At 40.9% G+C, this 25,118-nt stretch overlaps 1 protein-coding gene across 5 annotated transcripts in view; it reads right to left on the bottom strand.

The window, feature by feature from the left end:
• The window catches only part of LOC117587756, a 49,047-nt gene that overhangs the window by 23,224 nt on the left and 705 nt on the right, over positions 1 to 25,118 (bottom strand). For 2 of the 5 annotated variants that reach the window (XM_034278681.1, XM_034278683.1), the window contains exons 1-2: positions 15,754 to 16,266; positions 6,672 to 6,980 (exon numbers count right to left, since the gene is read on the bottom strand). In XM_034278681.1, coding sequence (XP_034134572.1) covers positions 6,672 to 6,980; positions 15,754 to 16,194 — 750 coding nt within the window. In that variant the 5' untranslated portion in view covers positions 16,195 to 16,266. Of the gene's footprint in view, positions 1 to 6,671; positions 6,981 to 15,753; positions 16,267 to 25,118 lie in introns of those variants that run through there. The other 3 variants (XM_034278685.1, XM_034278682.1, XM_034278684.1) reach the window with 3 other exon arrangements.

Raw genomic sequence — 25,118 nt, 5'->3', positions numbered from 1 at the left:
AGACGAGTAACATAATCGCTGCTGTCAAGTGCAGCGCTTCGAAAAGGGTGCAAAAAGATACAAAGATGTGTACTTCCTTGTCCACAGTCGAGTGCGCACACTGTACAGTGTACAGCGTACAATGTACACCCAAGCAAACTTATGACTATATCAAATTACAGACATTGAAGTGAATAGCACAGTGAAAAATTAGCATGACACACTTTGGGGCAGAGACAAGAGACAGGAGAGGAGTGTCTCTGTAAATCCTATCCTCGGCTGTCCGCAACTTTGACTTTTCCCCTGGCACTTTGTCAGCGCAGTTGTTAGCCACAGTTTCTCTTGCACACACACACACACACACACACACGGAAAATGAAAGTAATTTGCAAGAAAGAGAGCAATGGAAGCTTCTTCAAGCTTCGAATCTTCAAGATACAAACTCTGTCAATGGGCAAGAGATACAATCTACTGCAACACAGAGTCAAGAAAGAGATACACAGAGACAGAAGAAGTAAAGATACACATGTGAAAGTCATTCACTCACTCAATGAAAGTGTGTCCGAATCGAAATGAAATCAAGTTGGAAATTGGCTTAGTGGTTCGTTAATTGAAAGGCCAGAAGTGGCGAGTATCCGAGAAGTTGCCTCTTCAATAAGGAAATGAATTATGGTTGCAGTTGGCTGATCTCCTGACAAATGATAGAATTACTCACAGAGATAAGCTCTGGCAACTAGTTTTGCTGCAGCTCTACTGGCTTTCTGTCAAGGAAGAGGCTGAAACATTTCCGCGTTCCTTAGATCAAGTTCCTTATAAGATCAAAACCCATAAAAGCACTCAAATTTTCTTCATCAGTTGTGCTCTCAAATGCCCATGGACACCCTTCCTCAGTCACTTGTGAGCAACGCTCTTAGTGTCAAGCACGTTTGGGCGGGGGCATCTCTCCTCGTACTAATGTGAAGCACCTTTTTAGAGTATTTTCCTCTGTACTTCCTGCATCGTACTTATCGCATTGCCACACCCATTAATTAATCAAAAATGATACTTACAAAAAAAAGAAGATGAGAGCGAAACATGCACATCCCCCCGTACCCCCTGACCCATCTGACTGCAGCTGAAGTGCTTCTTAGCTCAGCCGATTACTCACGCGGCAATCGACGAAGTTAGGCTACTGACTGACGTCACAACAGAGACAGTGACAGCGATAGAGATAGACATGGAGAGAAAGAACTTCGCAGAGAACTCACCTACAAAGAGATGGAAAAAAGAATGAGAGAAGAATGTGAGTAATTTATTGGAGAATTTAATGGGAAAATATATATACGGATGTATGGGCACAGCAGATCACCAAGCGGAACCAGAAAATATAGATATATGTTGTATGTAGATATGTGAACGAGCTTATATATAAATTGTCTATGGGCTGTGAAAGTGTGGGACATTTAATTGAGTGCGAAATTATTAATACCATATTTTTTATAGACGGGGTTAAAGAACTCTTTCCAGAGACACAGAGAGCACGGAGAGGGGGGGCCTTAATTACCGCAACAGACGATGGGATATTTTCTACTGATGGTGGGACACAGACACTTCCTATAGCGCCACTCCGTATCTCATGGCCCCTAGGGAATATCACTCTGTCAGATCATTGCACTTGGTGGGGATAAGTGAGCGGTAATTAGCATTGAAAGAAAATGATTTTGGTGCCTGCATTTCGATCTGTGGGTTAAAATGGAAAGACTTCTGCTTCGATCTTCGAGAGATCTCTGCTGCCAGCTGTTTCTCATGGCTGTAAAACAAAGCGAATGCATTGTCTGAGGGCTACCCATCATGAGAGAGTGGCGTCTGTTAATTGGATGCTTTCATAATTAATAGAGAGGGAAGATCTCTTTCTCTCTCTTTCTCTGCCTTACCCACTGTTAAGGCGGAAGTTCCAAGTGCTAATAAGCAGCATACACATCCATCCACATTCTACCTTCACTACTTCTTAAACCGAAGGTCTCTTCCTTGAGCAGTCAGTGCCCCATAAATAACTATACGCGTAATGCCCATTGACAGGCGAACGACTCAAATGTCGCCTCTAAAAATCAGCCCACAACCAAAATACAAACATTCAATAAATAAAAATAAAAAACAAAAACAAAAAAAAAACGACACTTCAGTTTTTGTTTCGAGTAATTTTTCCATATTTGGTGATAGCCTAAAAAGGCTAAACTATTTTTTTTTTATGTCTGAGCAGCGCGTGGCCAAAAAGTCGGACGCTAAAAATTTGTATAAAGTTTTGGTTTTATTTTCGTGTCACTTGCTCTGGCATAGTTGGCATTTGGAATTGCATTATCTTGAGTGTTTTATCTAATCTAGAAGATACATGCCCAAAAAGATACAAACAGATTACGTCACTGAGAAGAGTCAGTTCTGGGAGGGGAGCAGGGGAGCAGCAAGTTGCAAGTGGAGCTGCAAGGGGGCCTCTAAGTTTTATGTAAACTCTTAAGTGATTAAGGTCACGCCGCTAATTAGAGAGCAGAAAAGAAGACCAATAAGTGAATGTGGGTGAACCAAAAACTCAATGCAGGGGGGAGTACAAAACGGGCAGTGCCACCTCAAGCGGCAGCACTTTGAAGTGCAATTGCAGCAGCACAATTGGAAAATGTAATTCGTAAAATTAAACAAACACAAAAGCGGTCTCGAAACTCTGTTAGAAGTTCATTGGAAGATTGGTTCCGAACAATGGCTTTGTCTTTTCCCTTGCATTTTTTTCAATTAAATATTTACAAGGCACAGTAACATGTGGCATGCCACTGTGCAATGCTGAAGAGTACCATGAAAAGGTAAACAGAATTAATATCTCCAGCTATGGGCCTCGACTTTTGCGACCAATTCAACTGTCAGATGTAGCAGAAAATAAAAAGCAAAAACATTTCCCTATGATTGCGCCGAAAAGCAACAAAGCGAGGCGCTGTCGCAGGCACATGGTTGCCACACGGACACAATTGTGGCAAGGGGGTCAGAACAGAAGAGAAAACGAGGTTCAAACTGAGAGGAAATGGACAGTAGGACATCAGGAGGAACCTGGACAGTAGAAGGTAAACGGAAATCGGGTGGAAACTGTCAGGCAGCACAAGTGGACAAAAAACAAAAAAAAAGAAAAAAACCCAGTAACAAATATCCAATAACCAATATCAATAGCCATAGCCAATTCATTGTTCTCTCTCGGTGCGATCCCAAATGGCAGCTGCTGCTGTCCAGGATTCCACATGGCAGATTTCAGACGATTCTATCCGCCTTTTTAGCCAGTTCTTCGGGCAACTCTGGAAAGTACTTCCGCTGTTTCTATGACCGATTTTAAGTGCTGATTTATGCCAGAGATATATCCTACAAGTACTGAACTGAACGCAAACATCGCTAGCGGGAATCTCAAATATGAATTTGAAGTCAAGGAAAAATGGCATAGAATTGTGATTTTTTCCGACATTCTTTTACTGCACTAACTCCACGCTGCCGCCTGTCCCTGCCTCTCCCTACTTCCCTTTATAAATTGCCTTTATATAGATTTTTTTGTGCTGCTGCGTTGACTGCATTATGGGCAGATTATTCTTTCTTTTTCTACTCCACACCACTCTACTCCTTTGTCTGCCATTTATCTTCCTGCGGCACTGCCTTTGCGCCTCAAACCTGTTTGCCTTTAGGGCGCCTTTACTTTGCTCTCTGTCCCTTCCTCAGGCTCTCCCTCTCTTGCTCTATAAATCGAATCATGTAATAACATAAAATGAAGGCACTTTTGATTGATATCGATTTAGCTTCAGCCGCTTTTTGTAAGCCAAATGCCTCGAACCGCAAAAATTTCATTAACTTTTAGCAGCTGATGCCAGCAGCAGACAGCAGATGCCATAATTAATAGTCCACTCCACATGGAGTTTCCATTTATATTTTTTCGCATATTTGATGGAGGGGCAGGGTGCGGTGTCTAGGGCTGCCTTTGGGGGAAATTGTTGTATAATTACAAGGGCAATTTACAGCACATGCGTGCGCTGAGTGCCATTTATCTATGAACCAAAGGAAGACTTCGATCATACAGGTTTTATTTTGTATTTTGGTTGGTTCTTAGATGAAAGAAAGCTACCTATCAGCCGTTGATTAAGGGCTATTCAAATGTTGAATTCGGACCATTGTTATGAAGATTCTTGGGGCAATAAAGGGGGAATTAAAGATCTTTCAGGAGAGTCATAATTTGAGGTTAATTTTTGTCGAATGTTAACCCGTTTTTTAAGGTATTCTATTGGAAATATTCAAGATGGGACTGAATTTAAAAATACCTGTATTACTATATTACATTTGTACGAATATTAGCCATGCAAATGACCCACTTGTAGCGCCTCTTTATCATTTCAATTGTGCATTGCCACGCCCACATTATCAATCGTACAACAATTTTCCACTTAGATAAACACAGCCACAAAACAGCGCTCTCTTAAACCGCTTGATAACTTTTTTGTAAGCATTTTCCGCACACTTCTTCCTGCATTTTCCAATTTGCAATTTTAATATTTTGGACAGCCCCATTAGGCAGCGGCACTCAGTCCATCAATCAGTGGAAGGAGGAGCGGAGAGGAGAGGAGAGGCTGTTCTTTCAAAATGAAACTGAAAATTGCAGAGCTGATCGACACAGACAGAATTGCACAGAGAGAGAGAGAGAGAGAGAGAGGAGGCTCGCTGTGGAGTCAAAGATGAAGTTGGAGCTGGTCTGAAGTTGGAGTTGGACTGTTGTGCCGCTTGTAACAGACTGAAAAACTGTAAACCGGTTCAAGATCGTTGCGCATGGGCTCGGGAGTAGGAAAACCTGTCCAACGATTCGCTCTGGCTGTGTGCCCGTGCCCCGACGAGCCATGAAGACAATATAATGGGGCGATCGCTCGCTCGAAGACTCACCGCGGCAGATCGGCAGCGCAGCGGCCCATGGGCCATTCAATGGCGCATCAATTATGTTAATGAAGCTTCGACTGTGTCTTGATATTGAAAAACACAACACAGCAAGGCACAGAAAATACAGAAAAAAAAACATCCAGGGGTTGTACAGGTTTCTGTTTTTCTGTCTGCCGGCTTTGGTTCAACTTTTAGCGGGTTTTTCCATTGTTTGCCGGTACAGCGCTGCTCCTCCTCTGTCTCCGTTTTAGATACAGATTCAACTGAAATGCCAGCTGGTGAAACAATGAAACATAAACGTTACTAAAATGCACAATTTGCATATAGCGACCTTTGGCAGACACAAGCACACCTCCAGTACTCTAATTCTTGGCTTACACTACACTCTACCATCTACTGGGCAAAGATACTACTCGTGACCCTGATGCTGATTTATCTTGAAATTTATGACGGCCTCACGTAGCTGGCATTAAATATTTAGCTCCCTCCATCTCTTCCCCTCTGTTTTTTCTGCTGTAAGTAATCGCCTGGTAAATATTGTGCTAGGGTTTTTAACCATCAAATGCCATGCAAAATGTCAAACAAAAATGTATTTTGTTGTGGCTTCGGTCACCCTTTTTGTGGGTTGACTGGTTATATATATTTTATATGCATTTAAAGTGGGGGTTAAACTATAGAAAACTAATGTTTAAAGTGGGGAGAACGGCTGTGGTTGTTGCAAGGGGGAGCCATGGTTATGGCTATGGGTGGTTGAATGAAATAAGTGTATGACAAAAATAACAGTAGAGACTTGAAGGAAGTGCTGAGGAATGTTGTGGAGTATCTTTTGTGAGTTTTTCTCGATGGAAGAATATATTCCTACTTGCTTACTTGATCTGTTAAAATGTTTCTCTCCTTTATTTTTACTTTTTTCAATTCCCGAATATTCTGTAACAATCGGTTTCCTCTGTTTCTGTAGGTTAATGATTTTGATGGATTTTTATAGATAATAGTGTAAGATCTTCTGTGAATGTGTTTCGATAGAAGAATATTTTCCAACTGGCTAAATCGATTTTTAAAGCCTTTAGTTCCTCTATTTACAAAAATCTAGACTTTGATTTTCTATAGCATGTCTCCACTGTACTTCGGTTGTGAACATTCACTGCCATGTACACTCGTAGTGCTCGGCTAAACCCTCACCATAAAGCTTCATGCTTTTGCATGCTTCACTCTGCTGCAAGTTATGGTTCTATGATTTTTGTGTGCGCTGCACTTGCGCTGCGAACAAGAGTTTTGTTGGGGCGGTTGCCTTGGTAAAAAAAGTCAATTGCCTGGCATTTGCCATGTCGTTGGTTTATGAAGATTATTATTATTATGATTATGATTATGATTATTGCATTCATAAGATATTTCGGGTGCATTTAATGCAACGCTGAACTTTGACGTGGAGCTTCTTGGGGTTGCACATAAAAGTCAGGCAAAAAATGAAGTGGAAAAAGAAACTCTTAAATATTGTATAATAAAAAACCAACAAATAACCATAAAACCATTAACCAAAAAATATGATCAATAATTAACATTAATGAGGAGCTTAAAATAGATTTTTCAAGGTAATTTAAGTGGAAGGTGCCATAAAAAAGAAAAGAAAGAGCAAAAAATCCAAGCAAATGTTCAGGCTATTGCTACAGTTCGAGAGCCACAAAACCATATTCAAATTCAAATTCAAAAGTTCCAAAACCATGCCAATATCTAAGATCTATAGCTATATAGTAGAGGATTTGTTGTATTCCTACCATATCGGGCCTGAAGTACACCTGTTGCGTATACATTGAGCTTTTCAGGGAGGATGTCCTGTCCGGGAATAAAATGCATTTCCCAGGCATTGTCGCACCAACACTACCCGTCATCGTCGTCGTCGTTGTTGTTGTGCCGCCGCCAGTTGGCGTCATATTGGGATGTGGATGTGAACGCGGATGAGGATGCGGGGATCCTCCGCCCACATCGGTTTTCTGCGCCGTCAGGCTGCTTGTCGAATTGACTTTGGAGGCGTGCGATAGGCGTTTCATATGCGTCCACATCTGATGCCAGGGCGCCGTCTCTTTCTAAATTGTTTTTTCGATGTTTTTTTCCCGATTTTCATGGGAGTTTTTCATTTGTTTTATCATTCGGGTGGGGGCCGGGTTTGTAGTTTTTTGTAGTTGTGGTTTTGGTTTGTGGAGTGGAAAAAGGCAGAAAACAAGGGGCAGGAATTGAGTATATTTCAGTATATTTTTGTTTGCGGAGTTTGTGTCGTGGGTTGGAGTGAGGGCGGTACGAGAAAAACAGAAATAAATGGAATTTTATAGTCAATTATATTTTTTGTTGCTTGCCAATTTTGATTGGAAAAATAAAATGTAGTCTAATATTACTTGGGGAATTTTTGATTTGGGACAAAAATATATTGTACGATTTTTTGATATTTTTAGGTCATTTTTAGGAACTAAAATCATTGTAGAAATATAGGATCTATGTGGTATGGATGTGGTAATAATATTTAAAAGGGGTATTTGTTGCTGCATTTGGTATGAATATTCATAAATAATACATACGTATGTCTGTGGAAGTTTTCTAGGTTTTCAATTATATTAATAATTGGATTTATTTGAACTTTAAATTGAGAAAGTTACATTCATATCCCTAGAAGAACATTTTTCGTTGCATCAAATCATTTTCGTATGTTCAAAAAAGAAAGATCTTTCAGAGTTAAAACAATAAAAATCCGAAAGTTCCTAAAGAATATTTATAATCATTTTTGACATTCATCTAAAGCTTTACTAAATACTTTATTATTTAAATATATACCCAAGACTTCTTCAGAACTGTACGTTTCCCTCATTTGTTTTCCTACCACAGCAGATTTTACAGCGTGACTAAAAGATGGATTTCTCCTTCGTCATATTTTCGGATGTTTTGTGTGAGGGGTGTCTATGGGCTCTAGAAATCCATACAAAACGCCGCACGCACTTAGCACCCACTCAGCACTTGGGTTCGCTTCCCTACCCTCCTCTCTCTCGAAAACTTCTGCTTTGCACACACTCTCCCTTCCAAAAACAATGATGTCATACCATGGAAGCCACACGCGTTAACCATTTTAATTTTATTTGCCTTGTGCCTGTGGCTGCGGCTGTGACTGCTGCCACTAGTGGTGGCTTATTACAGGGTATGATGTCAACAATTCTGGCCAGCACTGCCGCCGCCACGGCGCTGTGTTTTAAAGAAATTCCTAGATAAGAAAATAAAACGAAAGAAACTGTTGTTCCTACTAGCAGACCCCTGCATTGGCGTTTTTGATAAGATTTCTTAATAATTATTAACAATTTGTAGCGATAGGCGATAGCAGGTCTGACTAATTTGATTCGCCAGCGAAATCAAAAGGCAAAATAACGTAAAAACGAAATTATATTCTCATGAAAATTTATGAGAGGGCGGCTACTGACTGTTGAGGTAGGCGTACTATTTATGGGGTTTGAGAGGATCGCTTCATGAATGCAGGTTAGTCATGAGTCAGGAAGGAGAGTTACATATCTGAGGATGTCTTGGGTGGATAAATGAATGAAGAATCTGTTGGCATAGATTTAGGGATTTGCAGGATTTGCATTACTCTCTCCCCTTCCATTACTCATCTCTTTCCAGTGCAACGTTGCAGCCACTCCTTTGGCCCATTAAAACCTCATAAAAACCATTAAGCCACAAGGCTGTGGGCAAACACACACACCTTCCATGGCCCCTAGCAAATCCCCTTAATCATATCCAACCCCATGGCCTATCCCCATCATTATCATCATTACTATCTTTTTATCAACTCAATTTATGTGATGGCATGGAGGGGGCAAATCCCCAATGCGGTCGCTCAAATGCATTAAGAGGTTCGTGCCCTTGCGGCTGGTCTTCTTCTATGGGGGCATATCCTCCATCATATGGATACAACCCTCGCTGCCTGCCTGCCTGCCCCCTCCTCTTACTCCTCCTCTTTTGTGGCACACACACGCAACGCGCAGTGTGGTGCGCCCCCTAATCAAATGAAAACAATTTCCGTTTGTCATGCCACACAGTTGCAGCAACGAGGCAGCAACAACCCTCCCAAAAAGACAGAAAAGAAAAGAGTAAAGTGCAGGCAGGAACAAGTAGAAAAAGAATGGGGCTGTGGAAGCCGAAGGAGGAGATACGCTAACATATGAAAGGGTTGAGAAACAAATTATTGGAATATTTGGCAAATATGTCATATATATGGAGAGCTATGAAATAGAGGATAAAAATGGGTTGAATTACACAATTCCGCAATTCATAGAAATAGTGGAATGGAGAGAAGACATACAGTTAAATATTTCTGAAACTTATCATCTCACAAGCCACTCTTCATAGCAGCACAACTCTCTGCTAAAAAAGAGTACAACAGCTGGAGGAACGGAAGCAATGAAAACGGTCAAGCTGGCAGGGCAGTCAGCAATTGTGGCCCCTCCAAAAACCATGTAGAATGGTATCCAAGTATCCAAGTACCCCACGTATCTGTATCTACTCGTGTGCTGTATCCGTATCTGTGTGTGTGTGTTTTGGGTTTCAGTTTTAGTTTGTGGGCCATGGGGCATGTGTTTGTATTGTGGTTCCGCTGTTGCCATGACCCCCATGAATGGCCCCTGCATGGCCTTCCCCTCTGTGACTCTCTTTTCAGCGTATAAACAATTCATTAAAACGGGAAATGGCAATTATAAAGAAATTATAGAGAGCAAGAGGCAGGAGGTAGGAGGCAGCCGCAGCCATGAATGAGTATGAATAAGTCTGAATAAATATGAATAAATGTGCTGCAAGTTGCAACTAATGAAGGAGGCTTGAACCCAAGGACAGAACCACAGATGCTACCCAATATTAAAGATGATTTCTGCACTGCAAAAACCTTAAATGAGGCAAGAGGCGGTGCATGCAGCCGACCAGCACCCCCCCACGTTGCTGTTTGGGAAACAAATGCCTGCCTCGCTCACGCATGCAACATGCCACAGCAGCAGCAACAAGAGCGACAGCAGCACTGTGTGCATCATTCGACTGCATCTGCCTCGTTCGGTGGCATGCCTCGTTTAACTCCAAGTGGAGTGCAAAGTGGTGGAGCGGGGAGAGTGTGCGCTTAACTCAATTGCATATGCAACAGAAAACTGCAAGCTGCAACTGCAACTACAGCAACAGCAACAAACTGCAATCTTGACTGTGTGGCATGCAACATGTTGATGTAATATGCAAATTGTTGGCATTGTTTTGAAGAGATTTATCTTAAGAAACATTTTTATCTTCCTACCCTCCTCCCTACGCTAAATTCCACAGAAAAACAAAAACATTGCCCAGAAATCTTGCAGTCGCGGAAAATGAGGAAGCTGCGGAAAAGCTGGGAAACTTAACATGAAGAGCTACAAATATTTATAGCAGTAACTGTCTGTCGAATGTTGATTATATTCTGAGAAATTCTAGTGGAAAGTTGCATTCAAATTTGTTGACTGTTGGGGTAGGAAAAGTGCAGCAAGAAAAATGGGCGCAGCACATGTTGAAAATTAATTTTTCAGGCAAAATTACAGACGAATCTGGCACTAAGCAGGAGTTTAAAATTGGTTTTCGTTTGTTTATATTTCATTAGAGAAAGCTTTGGGCTATTTTTCATGCCACGTTTCCCTATTTTTTTAAATAATTTTCCAAATATTTCATTTTTTGTTTTTTTGTATTTCTTTTTTTGGTTTGGAAATTTATAAAAAAAAAAACAATCTCTTAGAGCCACTTTAATGGATAAATGTGCACCATATGTTTCTTTATAGATGCTATTGCATTGTGTAATAAATATTTCACTTTCTGGCAAACAAATTGAAGCATTTGGCTTGAGATCATCTCACTCTCGATTGCTGCTGGGATCATCTGTGACCTTTAACACTTCCATATTTTCCTACGTTCCGCAGCACCCCCACATGCATACCCCTGTAACAGCCCCTGCTCTATATTCTCGCCACCCCCCTCTCCCTGCAACACTTAATGCAATGAGCGAAGAGCAACTGCAGCTGTGGAGGCTGGTGGCAGGCTGGTGGCTATTGCCTGGTGGGGTGAGGCGGTTTCTGTTGACTTTAGTGGGTCACTGTGCAACCGCTTAATTGTGATAAATATCACTTTACACTGTTCAACATAAATTAGATATCACTTTACACTGTACAGAAGCAAATTGAGATGCCGCAAGAACATCAAAAAGAACACCCGACCAAAGGCCAATGGAAGATCATGAGGAATGAAGAAAAGACTTGGCTTAAAAGTCCAAGTTAAAGATACTCCTTACAGGAAAATTAAGTTAAATGGGATAAGAAAGAAAGTGCTACATTGGTGGCTCAAATGTGAACAAATTATCTCAGATCTAGCTTCTATTTTGATCAATTTCGAAAGGGTTGCGAGTAGGAAAAATTCTCCAAAACTACAACAGAAGTGTATCCACAAAGCATACGCCTTATTACTGTTGATTCTCCTCCAGAATAGTTTTAATTTAAATATCTATCTGTAGATCATTCTATCTTTAAAAAAAACTCAGCATCTTTTTCAAAATTCAGCAAAAATATAAGAGAAAAACCCAAAGCAAAATATGAAATGCAATTTTTAGTCGGAAACAGAGAAACCCCTCAAATTAGCTTTATGGCAGGCGCCACCCATTTCCCCACCCTCCACACCCACACCCACACTCTCCTCTCCCCACACCCGCGGTTCTTTTTGCTGGCAAACACAAAGACACACACACACAATTTTCCATTGGCATTTCCTTTTTGCATTTGTGATTCGATTCCCTTTGTCCCTTCCCTTTGTTCGAGATCCCTCGAAACAAAAATTGCACTTCTGTGTGCCATTTGCTGTTGCTGGGAAAATTCCCTCGCGTAACCCCACTACCTCCTCCTCGACCTTCGACCTGCTTTGAAGAGGTGGCGCAGGGGGAAGGAGGCTGTATTCTCTCAAAGACTGCGCCTACTGCCGCCACATCCCCTTTTATTTGCATTAAGCCCAGCCATTTATTTGTATATTTTATTGTGGAGCATATTTCCCGCTAAAGTTTTGCCCCGCTCCTTTTATGAATGAAAATGTGCCAGAGGAGGGGTTGTTATGGGAGGTGGATGGCGAAATGTAGGCGTGTGTAGCTGGCTGGTTTTTGGGGAAATGATTTTCTTTGTTTTTGTTTTTGGCTCATTTTTATTTTTACGAATTTCTTGCGTGTAGTCTGTGCGTCTTTTGCTTTTGTCTGTTTCTTTCGCTTTTATTTTCCCCTTCATTTTGTGTCTTCCCGTCTGTGTTTAGTTTACTTTTAGTTTTTCTACAGGATGGTGCCGGGGTAGCGGGGGGTTTGCTCTATTTTCCCCCAAAAATCGTGTGTGTGCCCGTCGCGTCGCACACTTGTCTCTCGATTTATTCCACGATTTTCTTTCTCTGTTTTTTTTTTTGGGGCCGCTGGTCTTTTGCGTGCGAGCAGGCAATTCCGCCCAAAAAAAAAAAAAAAACGAGACTCAAATTACTGGGCTACCGTAACCTCAAGCCTCCCTCCCTTGGAAATTCAATTCCTTCTTTATCGGTTACTAGGTTTTCGTGGTGCTTATTTTTGTCTGAATAGTGTTGGCTATTTATTCTATTTATGGTCTAATTTATGCGGCTAATTGGGGAGTGAAATAAAGGTGGTGAGGAGGGATCTAGACGCGTTTTTTACAGAGGTTTTTGGATTACTTTGATTTGTAGAGTGGGTTTTAGATTATATAAAATAGACCCTAATCCAAATAATATTTTTATTTTGTGTTCCTGACATTTAATATATTTTTTTAGCAGGCGAAACTCGCACCTTTGGGGTCTCTGAGACAGTGTTTACAATTTAAAAGCAAGTAAATATTAATTTTCTTAATTTCCTTAATCAAAATGTCTTCCCTTCTTGCTGAAACAATTCATAAATGCAATGATTTGATATCTATTGATTGCATGAGTAATATCTATGGGGACTTTCCCCTTTGAAGCAACTACAAAATAATTCTAAAGAATTCAAAGAGCCCTCCTCTCCCTCTTCCCTGACAGTCCCTCCACTGACTCATCCATTAACCGCACTGCAACCGCACAACTCATCCAAAAGCTCATTCGAACTCTGGCAACACTCGGTCCATTTTCTGACCATTTTCTAAGTTCCCCTTCTGCCCCGCCGCTGCTGCTGGGCATTCATCCATGCAAAACAAAACAAAAAATCATACAAACCAAAAAAAACTTGGCCATATGTATTTTTCATTTAATTTGTGTGTTTTTGTACTCGTAGAATATTTCGCCTTCGTGGAATGCGAGCGAGCCGTTAAATTGAATTGCGAGTGCCGCAAATAAATTGACATTGAAATGTGTGCAGCGTACTTCAGCAATTTATGGAAATTGTTTATGGGGTGCCATGCCATGTCCGAGGAAAATGATTAAAGATATGTCAGATTTCTCTCTGCTCTCCTCGGGGTTTTCCTCTTTCCAGCAAGGGGTTTTCTCTTACGCCAAGTGGAACCCCATCTTTTCTGCTCCAAATGCTACAGCGGATGGCCCTTTCTGTCGCTGCAACGTGCAACACTGCAACCTGCATCCAAGTGCAACGAAGCAACGCCAAAAGATGGACATGGCGCTGGCCTTTCTCCTCCCTTTGGCTTTGCTTTGGGTCAAACATTGTATCTCATAGTCCGACTGGCTGCTTGCGGGGCACGTACCTCAGCAACTTCTCTTTACCCTCCCTTCCTGCCTCTTTCTGTTTGCCCCTTCTTATGTTTGCTTTCCCCATTTGTGGAGCCATGGCGCTTCCTACTCATCCCAGCTACTCTTGTGTCGTGTCTCTGGTTACCGCCGTGACTCTTTGGCTCTTTTTGTATTTTATTTTTGCCTTCTTCTTTGCCTTGCCTCATATTTCGCATTTGGCCAACTAACGGGCCACAGCAAGACTCTTTGGGCCATTGCCTTTTTAAGTGTGACTAATTATGACGCTCTGCCGCTGACTCTGCCTGACTCTGACTCTTGGAACTCACTTTTGAGCCCCTTTTGATGTGATTCGCCGGAGTTCAATGCACTTCGTTACGCCAGAAGAAAACCCCCAAAAGTGTTGCCATTTTTCTACTGATTTTCTTGTCCCGAAAATCTTCTGTAAGATTTAGGAGAGCTCTTCCCAAACTCCAAGTTTACTGATGGCAAAAACATCCTGCGCAAATATTTTGGCTGCAGTTTCCCTTTGGGCGACAGCTAGAAAAAGGAGGCCAACAGCGACAGGAAAGAGGCACAGGAAGGGGTGGGAGCGGGGCTGTATGTGGGAATTATGCAGGCAATTTGGTCTCAGAACTCTTACGTACAATTTGTTACATCTATAAGGAGGGGCAGGGATGGCTAAGAGCGCAGGGAAACTGCCTCCAAAGCACTGCATCTATCAGGTAATCAGTCTGTGAACTGGTTTGGCGTTTGGCCAAAAACAGAATTGATGATGTGATGGAAAAAACTAAAGCAAGTGCTAGGGGGAGAAGGAGAAAATGCCTGGGGGACAAGCTGAAGTTACTCAAAGGAAAATCTGTGTTAGAAATGTTTGAACTTTGGGAAAGAAGTTCCTCTGACATTACCATTCAAAGATAAATCCTACAAGATATAATCATTTCAATCATGTGTACACTTGTTTTACGTGGTAAAAACCCTTCATAGATAAGAGCAACACAAAATCCCATCCGAAATTCTATGTTCTAAATTCCATGTTGTATCGTTGTTATTGTGTGTCGTCTGCCTAAAAGATTTCGCAATTCATTATCTGAGTTTATGTTCTCATTGAGCCATAAGAAGGTCTAACATGGAAAGGCCTCGGCCTGTTACCTGAGCAACTTCAGGTTTTTGGTTCTAATGCTACCTGGCAGTAGGGAACCTCTGTCCCTTTTTTCATGTATGCAAAACCCCAACAGACACAGAGAGAGAGAGAGAGAGCGACGCTCCACTGGTTACACAGGGTCCACTCTTTTTGCCTAAGCTTTAAACAAATAAAGAGGCTTTGGGCTTCTGGCCAGCTGATGGCCACACAATTCACAGTCCAACAAAAAAAAAAAATTAGAGCGTTAACCAAATAATATAACAGAATAAAAATCATTTACATATAATGCTAAAAGAAGGTCGTAGACGACACCGACAAAGACGCGTAGCAGTAGCTGGCGGAGGGACACGGAAATGTGCTCTACGTAGCCCTCTAAGCGGACGAACGAACGGACGGACAGTCCCACCTAGTGCCTGAGGGCAGAGGCCTGTAGCTGTGGCTGAACCATTAGTGAAATGTCTCCCCGTCAGGAGGTGGCTCCTGTGTGTATGTCTAGGGCTTATTTGGTTTGGGAAGTTTGCTGTCCCTACGCTACTTAGTCGTAGGGCCAAGGCTTTCACTAATTTGCAAGATATTTGTTCTGAATATGGCCAAACATGAAGGGAAGCAAAGAGGCTCGAAACGGAAAGCAAAAGGTAATTTAATAACTGATTTTTGTATGGCTACTAGATTTCTGAGAGGTCTCTGTAAATTTGGGATACAATTTGCCTTTAATCAATGATCCATCATCAGTTCTCCTTTTTTTATAAGCAGAAATTCAAGAAGACATTTCATGCCTCAATTTGTTGATTCCTCAGTTATTTTTCAATTTCTTAAAGGCCTCTCCCACCCTAAATTCAATTTCGATTGCGAAATCTTCCAAGAAAAGGGAGACTAGGATTAGCTAGGTTTCCAATGGTCTGCCCCACAGATACTGTGTTTCTTCTTACAGCTAGCAATCTTAATTGTAATTTATCTACAAAGCTAAAGAAGGAAGGAAGAAAAGATCGTTGCCTCACCTTGGGATCCAATATGCTCCGCTCCAGGCTATCCTCACGATTCATTGTCGTTGCCGTGCTGCCCGTTCCAGTGCTGCTGCCACCGCCACCGACTCCAACTCCTCCACCATTGATGTCGCCTCCCCTCTGGCTGCTACGTTCTCGCTCTCGCTCACGCTCCTGCTGCTCGAGCCGGAGACGTGCACGCTCCACACGCGCCAGTGTGGGGCTATCGAGTATCGAAGGGGCACGCGAGGGTGGACGCGAATTGTTTGCAGCATTCGTGTGCAACTGCTGCAGTTGATGCTGCAGCTGCTGCTGCTGTTGCTGCTGCTGGTGGTGCAGCGTCTCGAGTGTGGCACTGTTGTTGGAGGAGGTCGACCCTGGTGTGGGCGTGGCCGATGACGAGGAGTTGGTCATCGTCGCCGTGGACGTTGTGGATGTTGTGTGGTGCATCAGCATCTTCTTTTTGTTTTTGTGGCAATGATGCTTGAAGGTTTTCTGATTCTTTTTTTTGTTTTTCTTTTGAGTAGAAAAAAAATAAATTATTTTTTTTCACTTTTTTGTTGTATGTATTTTAACCAACTGTGGATTGAGATACGAAAAGTGGGATTTATGTTTGGTTCTCGTTGGATTTTTTATAGTTTTCGGTTTATTTTATGAGTTTTAGTGGAGAATGTCACTTATTGTCACAATTTCTCTTGAGCAAATCTTCTGCTATTTAGAATCTCGAAAGTTATAGCTAATCTGTGGCCTTAAAATAATTCTACACATATAAATTAATACTCCACTTTGAGATATCCTTGTGAATAAATTTTATTCGCCTCCAGCAAGTCCCTTCTTCCCACTTCATAGACAATTGGTGATGGTAAATTACCACCTTATCCCACTTTCAATCCTTTTTCTATCCACTCTCCTACGCCACCTTTGACACCTTTGACACCTTTCGTTTATTCCTACTTTTTTCTTTGGTCCATTCTCTACCTAAATTTATGATCTCTCGCACTATCTCTAGCCGCCAGACGCCAAATGGAAGTCACAAATTCAGTTTGTCCTTTCAACAGCAGAGAGCCAAAGCAAAACCCAAATGCCCCAAACCAAGAAATGGCCAATACTCGGGGAACTGCAGCAGCAACAACAGCAACTAAAGCAACAACAAAAACTGAACGAACCCAAACACAGTGTCTCAATAATTTTCACAAAACTGGTTTTCTTTGTGGTGTTTTTCTGTTTTTTTTCGGGTTTGAGGTCTGTTTCGCAGGTAGTTTTTACTTTCGCACAATACTAAAAACAACAACAACACGCAGCACACAAAACACACGCTGCAAAGTGCAAGATACAAAAGTATCTGGCAATCGCAGTGCCAATTCTTGGGGGCACTTTTGCGAAGCTGTTTATTGGCTGACTGAAAGCTGAATTGACGTTGGGTTTATTTTGTAATTTATTTTTGCATCTATGGCATGCGAGACACGTTTTGATATTTGTTTTGATATTTCCGCTGCTTACAAATTAATTCATTCTTTAATTTCTTTTTGATGGAGATTTTGCACATACTTTTCCTTAGATTTATTTATATATATTTTTTGTTTTGATTAGATTGGCATCACGTCGCGTTGGCGCATTTCTTTGCGTTTTTGGCAATTGAAAACACCAATTTTGTTTTGCGGTTGCAAAATTTTATTTTCAAATTTATCTTCTGGCGCGCAAAGCAAGCGAACGGGACGAGATACGCTCGAGTATCTAGATACTCCGTACCGACCGATTGAAATTGAATGCACAACGCACAACGGTTTGGGTTGCTTTGCTTCGGTTTCCCTTAACCATACGTACATATTCCCTTAACATAGGGAAGGGAAGGAAATAGAGGATGGAAAATAAGGTGTCGACAACGGGTAAATACGCCACAAAATATTTCTTCCAGCTATGCAGAAACTACCCCCTTTTTCATCCTCCTCCTAAAAACGAAATCCATCAGTTCGAGTTCGAGTTCGCTGTGCTCATTTTTGCGTTGCATTGCTCACTTGGCTTGAAGTTCCATGGAATATACAGGAGTTCGAGTTTGTTGGCAACTTATACACATGTTTGATCCAACGTCAGAGACTTAATTCGGTGTGGTGGCAAGGCCGTTTTGTGTATAACTGTATAACAAACCATACATTTTTATTGAAATTATAAAATTCCTCTTGCCTGTACGGAACCAGTTTTACTTGCATGTTTGCTAACATATGTTGCAAGAAAACATGTTGCCGGCAAGCTAAAGAAAATAAGGTAGGGACAAGCGGCACAGCGGGCAAGAAAATTCAACGCTTGACGGCACCATCCACACGAATACTTAATATACCGTGAAAATGTAATACAACATGTTGCAGCAGCATGTTTGTTGTGTTCGAATCGAACCGCTTGCCTGGCATGCATCGGCATGCGAACACGTTCTAACGGGGTTTGAGGTGGCGCGAGTCGTTAATAATTTCCCTTAATTTGATTTGTTGTTTTTTTTAGTCAGCGCTGCAATCGCCAAAACAAAAACTTCTTGGAAATATTGGTGGAAAATCATGGTATTTGGTGGAATTTGTGGGTGGAATTAGGAAATCAAACTGAGGAAACAAAGAAAAACTAATAGCAAAAGATCACAATATTCACCCTATGATGAATCAATTATAATTATAAGAATTATATAACTAAATTATTAATTTCAAAGAATTTTTAAAATTAGCCAAAAGCCATCAGAAATTCTTTCAGTTCAAATTCACATAAATCATATTTATTTTCAAATATCAAGAGTAATATTTCCCTCATTTGGGTTATAAAAATTACCCAAAACAAACTGAGATCCAACCTCATGCAACCTCACGCACATCGAACTTTGAACTCGAACACGCCAATCAAGAAATTCCTGCACAGCTCGAACGAGTACTCTGGAATTCCATCACATAAGAGATACAAAGATACTTTTGACAGCGATGAATGCGAATTGGGAATTGGACAGATAAGAGTTGCTCCAAAGGTAACAATGCAATATTTATGGAATATTTAAGGAATAATATAAAAAAAGTTGTCCATGAGTCTAATATAGGGAAAACTCCTCCTTTCCAAAAAAGACCCCACAAAAAACCTCATAGTCGCTTGAAATGTTATATGAATTCCATTTCTTTTACTTTCTGAATGAGATAATCAAACACTTGACAGATAAGTCAATGCAAGCACTTGAGTCATACGACAACTTTGAATACGAAAAATTATACCATCAGATGAGTCCCCCACATCTAAGAGAATGTATTGGAGATTGGGTTCCTCCCCGCCCCAATCTACGAGATACGATGATTCAGAGATACAACGAAATTTTGTGCGGTATGCGAATCACGCAATTATGCAAATCATCGGACAAATCGGCAAATCGCGTATATTTCCATCTGTCTCCCTCTCTCTCTCTGTCTGTCTTTAAGACGGAACGTGCCATTTTCTGTACGATCTATGGATGTTTTTTTTTTTCGTGTTTGGTTTTAGTTTCCAATTACTGACAGCAACACACCATTCATGGGGATCTTCTCTCTGGCGCCAGACATAATTTTTTGGTTAATTTCGAATGAAAATTCGTTGTCGCATTTTTCGTTTTATGTTTTTGTGTCTTGTATTTTTTTGGGGGATTCTTGGAACACATTTTGAATGCATTTTATTTGATTCTTTGATTTTCGGTGTGTGTCTGTGGCGAGCCATCACAAGTGGCTTGATAACTTTATTGCTGGTGTGTTCTCAATGTCTTATTTCCCCCAGCCTATAATTTTGTGTGTGATTATCGGATCTTGATTGAGGAATCTCTGAGGTAAAGGAGGTATCGCTAGAAATGTGATCGTTCGAAAAAGCATTTTATTTTGAGCCTCCTTCTGAATATTTTTACTTTACAAATATTATGATTGAGGTGCCATATCTTATCTTCATGTTGGATTTTAAGCATGAATAGCAGGCAAAATGCCTTTATGGGGTTATGGAATTGTTTTCGGGCTAATGAGCGAGGAAAGTTTACAATGGAATGTGGTAGTTAAATGCTTTAAATTTATCAAGTCGTACAAGTACGTCATTCCCTTATCCGTTTAAGAGTTCTTTAAACTTTCTGTAGGAGACCCTGAAGTTCACCCTGAGGAAAACCCCTCCATCCCATTGTTCTATAATTATACATACACTACTAAACCCTGCAAGTCTTATCCACATGAAATTCTCTAGAGAATCACAAGATTTCCTGCATTTATGGCGCTCTTGCTATATTCTTTAGAGAATCACATGATATATCTCTATTCAAAACTCTTATCTAGTCGCTAGAAGTATTCTTTTAAACATTTGCTTATGAAAACCCTCGGCTCCCCCTCATAAAGTATGCCATTTGGGGTGGTATTTTCATAGTCTTCAACATCTCTCTTTGCCTTATAAAGCTCTTCCTTAGCTTATTCTTCGGATTTTTTGTTGTTTTTGCTGCTGGATTCCCCCCTTTTTTCTGTGCCGCATTTCCGTTCCGTATTGGAAAAAGCTTCCATCTTTGTGGTTTTGTGTATGGTTTTTTTTTTAATAATTGTGTTTTGTTCTAACATTTATTCAATGGTTTATCAAAATGCTGACGACGACGCGGCCGCCGCCGCTTCGTCTGGCTGCCATTTTAAGAACTAAAGTTTTTCTTTCTACTATTTCTCGAGCTCTTTGTTTGCAGTCCCTCTGCAACCTCTTCCCGCTGTAGTTCTCCCTCTGTTTAGTTCCCTTTTGTAGTTCCCTCTCTCTTTACTTTTCTCTTTTATTTTATTCTTCGTTTTCTATGCATATCGCCTGATACGGCGCTTCGGCTACGTCCATTTCTGCGTTTTGTATGCATTCAACGCATTGCCTTCGAGTGAAGTTCTTTTCATTCTTCCCTTCCCATTTTTTTATCGCAAAACTTTGGCAGAACAGGAAAAGGCGCGTTCGGCGTTCGGACTTTGTCTTTTAGTTTCTTTTAAATATTTTTTCCATATATATCTTAGTATTTGTCATATGTTTTGTATGCAAAAGTGACATTTCCTCAGCGCGGATTTTTAGCTCTTATCAGCATCAGCTGCTGCTACTGCTGCTGCATGCAACATGCGGGTTCCACTCTCATTCCTGCGTTTCTGTCGCTGTTGTCAGTCGATGACTGTCTGTCTGTTTGACTGCTTAGATAAGCCTCATACTACCGCATTGATAATGCTGCGAAAAAAAGGAAGGAAAAATAAAGAAAGAATCTGCTTGAAGACGAGTCAAAAGAGCAAACTGTGCTCCGATTGCCAACTGATTTGCAACCGGAATAGCTGCGATGAAAGACAGAAAGAAAGGGGAGTGCTAGGATGGGGCCTACGATAGAGATTATTTCAGTAAAGTCAGCGATTTGGCTATGACATGGGGTATAAATGGTCTTTGGCAGCGTAAAGTTATATGAAATTTGTTCCCCGGAATCGATATAATTTCTATACAAGATTCCTCATAACAAACTACACAGTACCATAGCTAATCCATCTCGATCCATATATAATATTCCTCACAGTTGCATAGATATTCCCAATATTCCACACTTCGGAAAGAGCATTTTCTTGTGTCTCCTGAACATTCCACTAAATGTATGATTATATATTTTTGTAGATTGTTATTTTATTGCACATATATATTTTCCGATTGCAAAAATTCTTCTGCCTAGAGACAGCAGCTTCGAGGCTTGTTTTCATCCCATAAATCACTGATAAAAACTCAAGTGGTATGCATCTACCATAGAATTCCATTCCATTTCATTTATATTCATTTAAATGTGCATATTATTTTTTCTGTTTCCGCGACGCGTTTGACATTCAAGGCACTGACCATGGGCAATTAGTCAGTGTTTGTGGCAATGGAAATATAAACTAATAGCCTATTCCCCATTCCTATGCCTCATGCCCCTTCCTTTTCAATAAAAGACATTCCCCGAAACACGCACTCTGTGTCTCCCTCCAGCAAGAGACTTGAAAGGGAGACCGTCGCAGCAGAGATATAGGGGTAGGGGCTGGCTGTCTGTCTTTTAATTTCGTGTGTAAATTGGTCTACAAAAATTAAATTCATTATTGTAAGCAATGTTAATAACATTATCGTCCCGGCCTGACAACTTTATTGGTCATCAAACAGAGGCATGGACTTTGATTGAAGCACAACCAAGACTGAACATTGTATTGCGAGGGGCAGTGATTTCTTATTGGAAATTACATATGTATGGATGAGGGCGTATAAAGACATGAATATGAGTGAGAAGAGGGAGGAAATTTAGGAAGTAAATTGAATAAAAATGTGTGTTTTATTTTACTACAAAAAGTATTCCAAAATTGCATTATTCGCTTGCATTAGGGTAGCTTTTCAATTGGATCTACAGTTTCCCATATAATTATCTATCATATTATCCGTAAAGCACCCAAGAAAGAATATAATTCCAATGCTCCTTTATTACTCCCAAAGAAATTTCCCTAACTGTATTGATTGTTGGTCAACACATTCCTGCATGATATCATTTCATTCCATTAGAAATGATCTCCAATTGGCTCATAACCGCTTCTAAATCGGTATTCTCATATCATTTCATCATATCATATCTGTATCCATATCTCAACCCTTTTCTTCTGCTTCCCTCAAAAATAAACCGGATTCACCTCAGCCTTGACTTCTTTTCTCCCCTCTGCCAGCACATTCCTCGGGTGACGACTACCTGCCTGCTCGCTGCTCGCTGCTACCTCTTCCTTTTCATTGAAAAAATACAACTCTTGCCATAATCGTATTAGAATTCATTTGTGGTCCAAGACAATAAAAAGGTTTCCCATTTCATTAAAATAATTTCAATGTACCGCTGGCTGCCGGCAGCTCCTTTGGTCTCGCCTTTCCCTGCCCTTACATTCCACTCTGAATCTCCCTTTCAGACATTGACGCCCGTCTGTCTATATTCACAGACTCTGGCAGAAGAGGGGGGCTTGCCAATAATCATTTGGTTTTTATTTAGGCGAAAACCGAGAAATATGCCAAGTGGCCAATGACTTGGACAGAGTGGTAGAGAGAGAATGACTCATTTGTATCTGTGTATCTGCGAGATTCCATGGAAACAACAACGATCTGCACAGGGAACAACAACAACAGCCATTTGGCAGCTGGCAGTTGTGCAATTTAATACTCATATTAATCGCTCACTAAAAAGTTATTCAATTGGCGACTATATTTTTTAGTGGCTTTCGCTATAAATTCACCGAAAATTTCATGGCATACTTTTAGCTGGCCATCAATATTCGCATTGATGGTGCCCCCAAACGATGCAGCGGGCCTTTAGGCGGTTCCAAAGAGAAAAATGTAGAAGAGAAACGTTATGGTAGATAGATATAATATGCAATATATTTATAGACAGATGCAAGTATAGTTATATGTATATAGGGAGACAGAAGCGTGCTCAAGTGCTCGTCTAGACAGCTGTTTCCCTCCGGCCAGCAAAATATCAAATGAAGTTGAATTTTCGCCCAAGGTAAATATTGGTGAGTAATTGGAAAGGCTGTGCGAGGAACAGGAGCAGCAGAAGTCGGGTAAACTGCTCACTGCTAAATGCCAGTCATTGTTGTTTGTTGTGGTGGCAAAATGCTGGAAAAGCTTCAAAGAAACTAAAGTCAGTCCTGCAGTCGCCAGACTTCTTGGTTTTCTTACGACTGCATTGGGGACTTAACGAAGCAAATCACTGAGAAAGTTAACTAGAAAAACTAGGGGAAAAAAACTTGTGAGGGAAACCCTTTTTCTCGCTCCTCTGCTTTTCCTTGGCAGGAGTAACACCCCACCGATTTGCCCATCATTCAAAGGCCTTGCCCACATTTGGCGTTAATTAGTTTTGGCAGCAGTCGCCGTCCTTCCTGCGGGCATGAGACTTTCTTTCCACCAATCATTTACAACAGCAGCACACTCTCCATTCTCTCTACTTTCTTTCCTTCCTCTTTTTTTCACAAAAAACAATTTTCATTAACAGTCCGTGGACGTCGTCGTAGTCATCGACATTTGCCCCTCAATCCCTCAATTGGTGGCAGCCCCAGTCATGGATGATCCCTCTCCGCCCCCCTCTTTGCGTGTCGTTTCTCTCTGATTACACATTTTAACGCCATTTTTGGCGTAACTTTTTCTCTTTTGCCTCCTGAATTTTCCTTCGTTAAACCCTTTAGGCCACGCAAAAAGTGTAGGAACAACTTTTTCTCCTGCTGAAAAGAATCTCAATGAAGAAAGGCACGGCAAAAGGGTTAACAAGGAAAATTTGATTTATTTGATGAGTTTTTTGTGTTGTTGTTTCGATGGGGGGAGCTAGAGGGAGAGTAGGACGCATTGAATGAGCATAACATGAAGTTTGTATTAAGCCTTTTCCTAGGAAAAACTAACTGAAGTTGATGGACATGGAAATGGAGCTAATTAGGGAGAAGTTTAAGTGGAAAATTAAGGGAAATTTAAGTTCAATTGATTGGGAAATTAAAGGAAATATGAAGAGAATTGCGAGGTAAGGCAGAGAATTAATTGCAAAGTGACATTGTGTTGGAGCTTCAAGTCATGGATAGTTGTAAGGGTATTATGTACGCGGATTTCTAATTCTCCTCAAACTCTCCTCCTAAAACATTTTCCTCCTCTTTCCTCCTTTAAAGATTCCCCTTGTTTTCTTTTTGTTTTAATTTAATATTCTTTCTTTTATTTAACGATTGACAAACTGAAAACTTTTTAATACTCGTCCATTTCCCAATTTTGTTGTCATGTCAGAGGCAATGCCAGAAGAGCAGCGAGCATGGTTTATGTATGTCACATTATTGTCGCCTTAGGTATTCCTCCTGCACTTGTCCGTTCCCCTCAGGATCACATTTTCGATTCGAAGGACATGCTACAGGCAGTTACCCAATGGAATTTCAATGCACTCACACTTCTAGCACTCTCTCTACTTGGCTGGCCAGCTCTCTAATAGACAAGCGACACTTTGCTCTAAATTCAATAAAATAAAGTAAAGAAAGGAAAAGCAAAACTTTTTGCAGCAACAAAGCCGCTGATTATCCTACACCCTGGCAAGGAGGTGGGCATTGGGGGGCGTGTCAAAGTAAAGGAAGTGACATGAATAATTCCCCAGAGCAAACATATCCATGGCCAAACGGAATGGAAACCCTTATTGTAATCACATTTACACGGGGGCAAAACGAAGGAAAACTCTCGAATGGAAGTTGTAGATTCAATTAGATTTAATTTACGCAACTTTTCCTACACGAAAGGGAAGCAGCACAAAACTTTGGAGCATAATTAACTAAGGAATACGCACTGGCAGTCGGCACCCAGACAGCTCTTAAAGTTAAGGTTAACTTTAACTTGAAGTTTAACAGGGA

This window comes from Drosophila guanche, unplaced genomic scaffold (genome assembly GCF_900245975.1).
Source record: "Drosophila guanche unplaced genomic scaffold, DGUA_6, whole genome shotgun sequence".
NCBI lineage: Eukaryota > Metazoa > Arthropoda > Insecta > Diptera > Drosophilidae > Drosophila > Drosophila guanche.
Note: the sequence above shows the minus strand (reverse complement) of the source record. Positions and strands in the feature narration are given on the sequence as shown.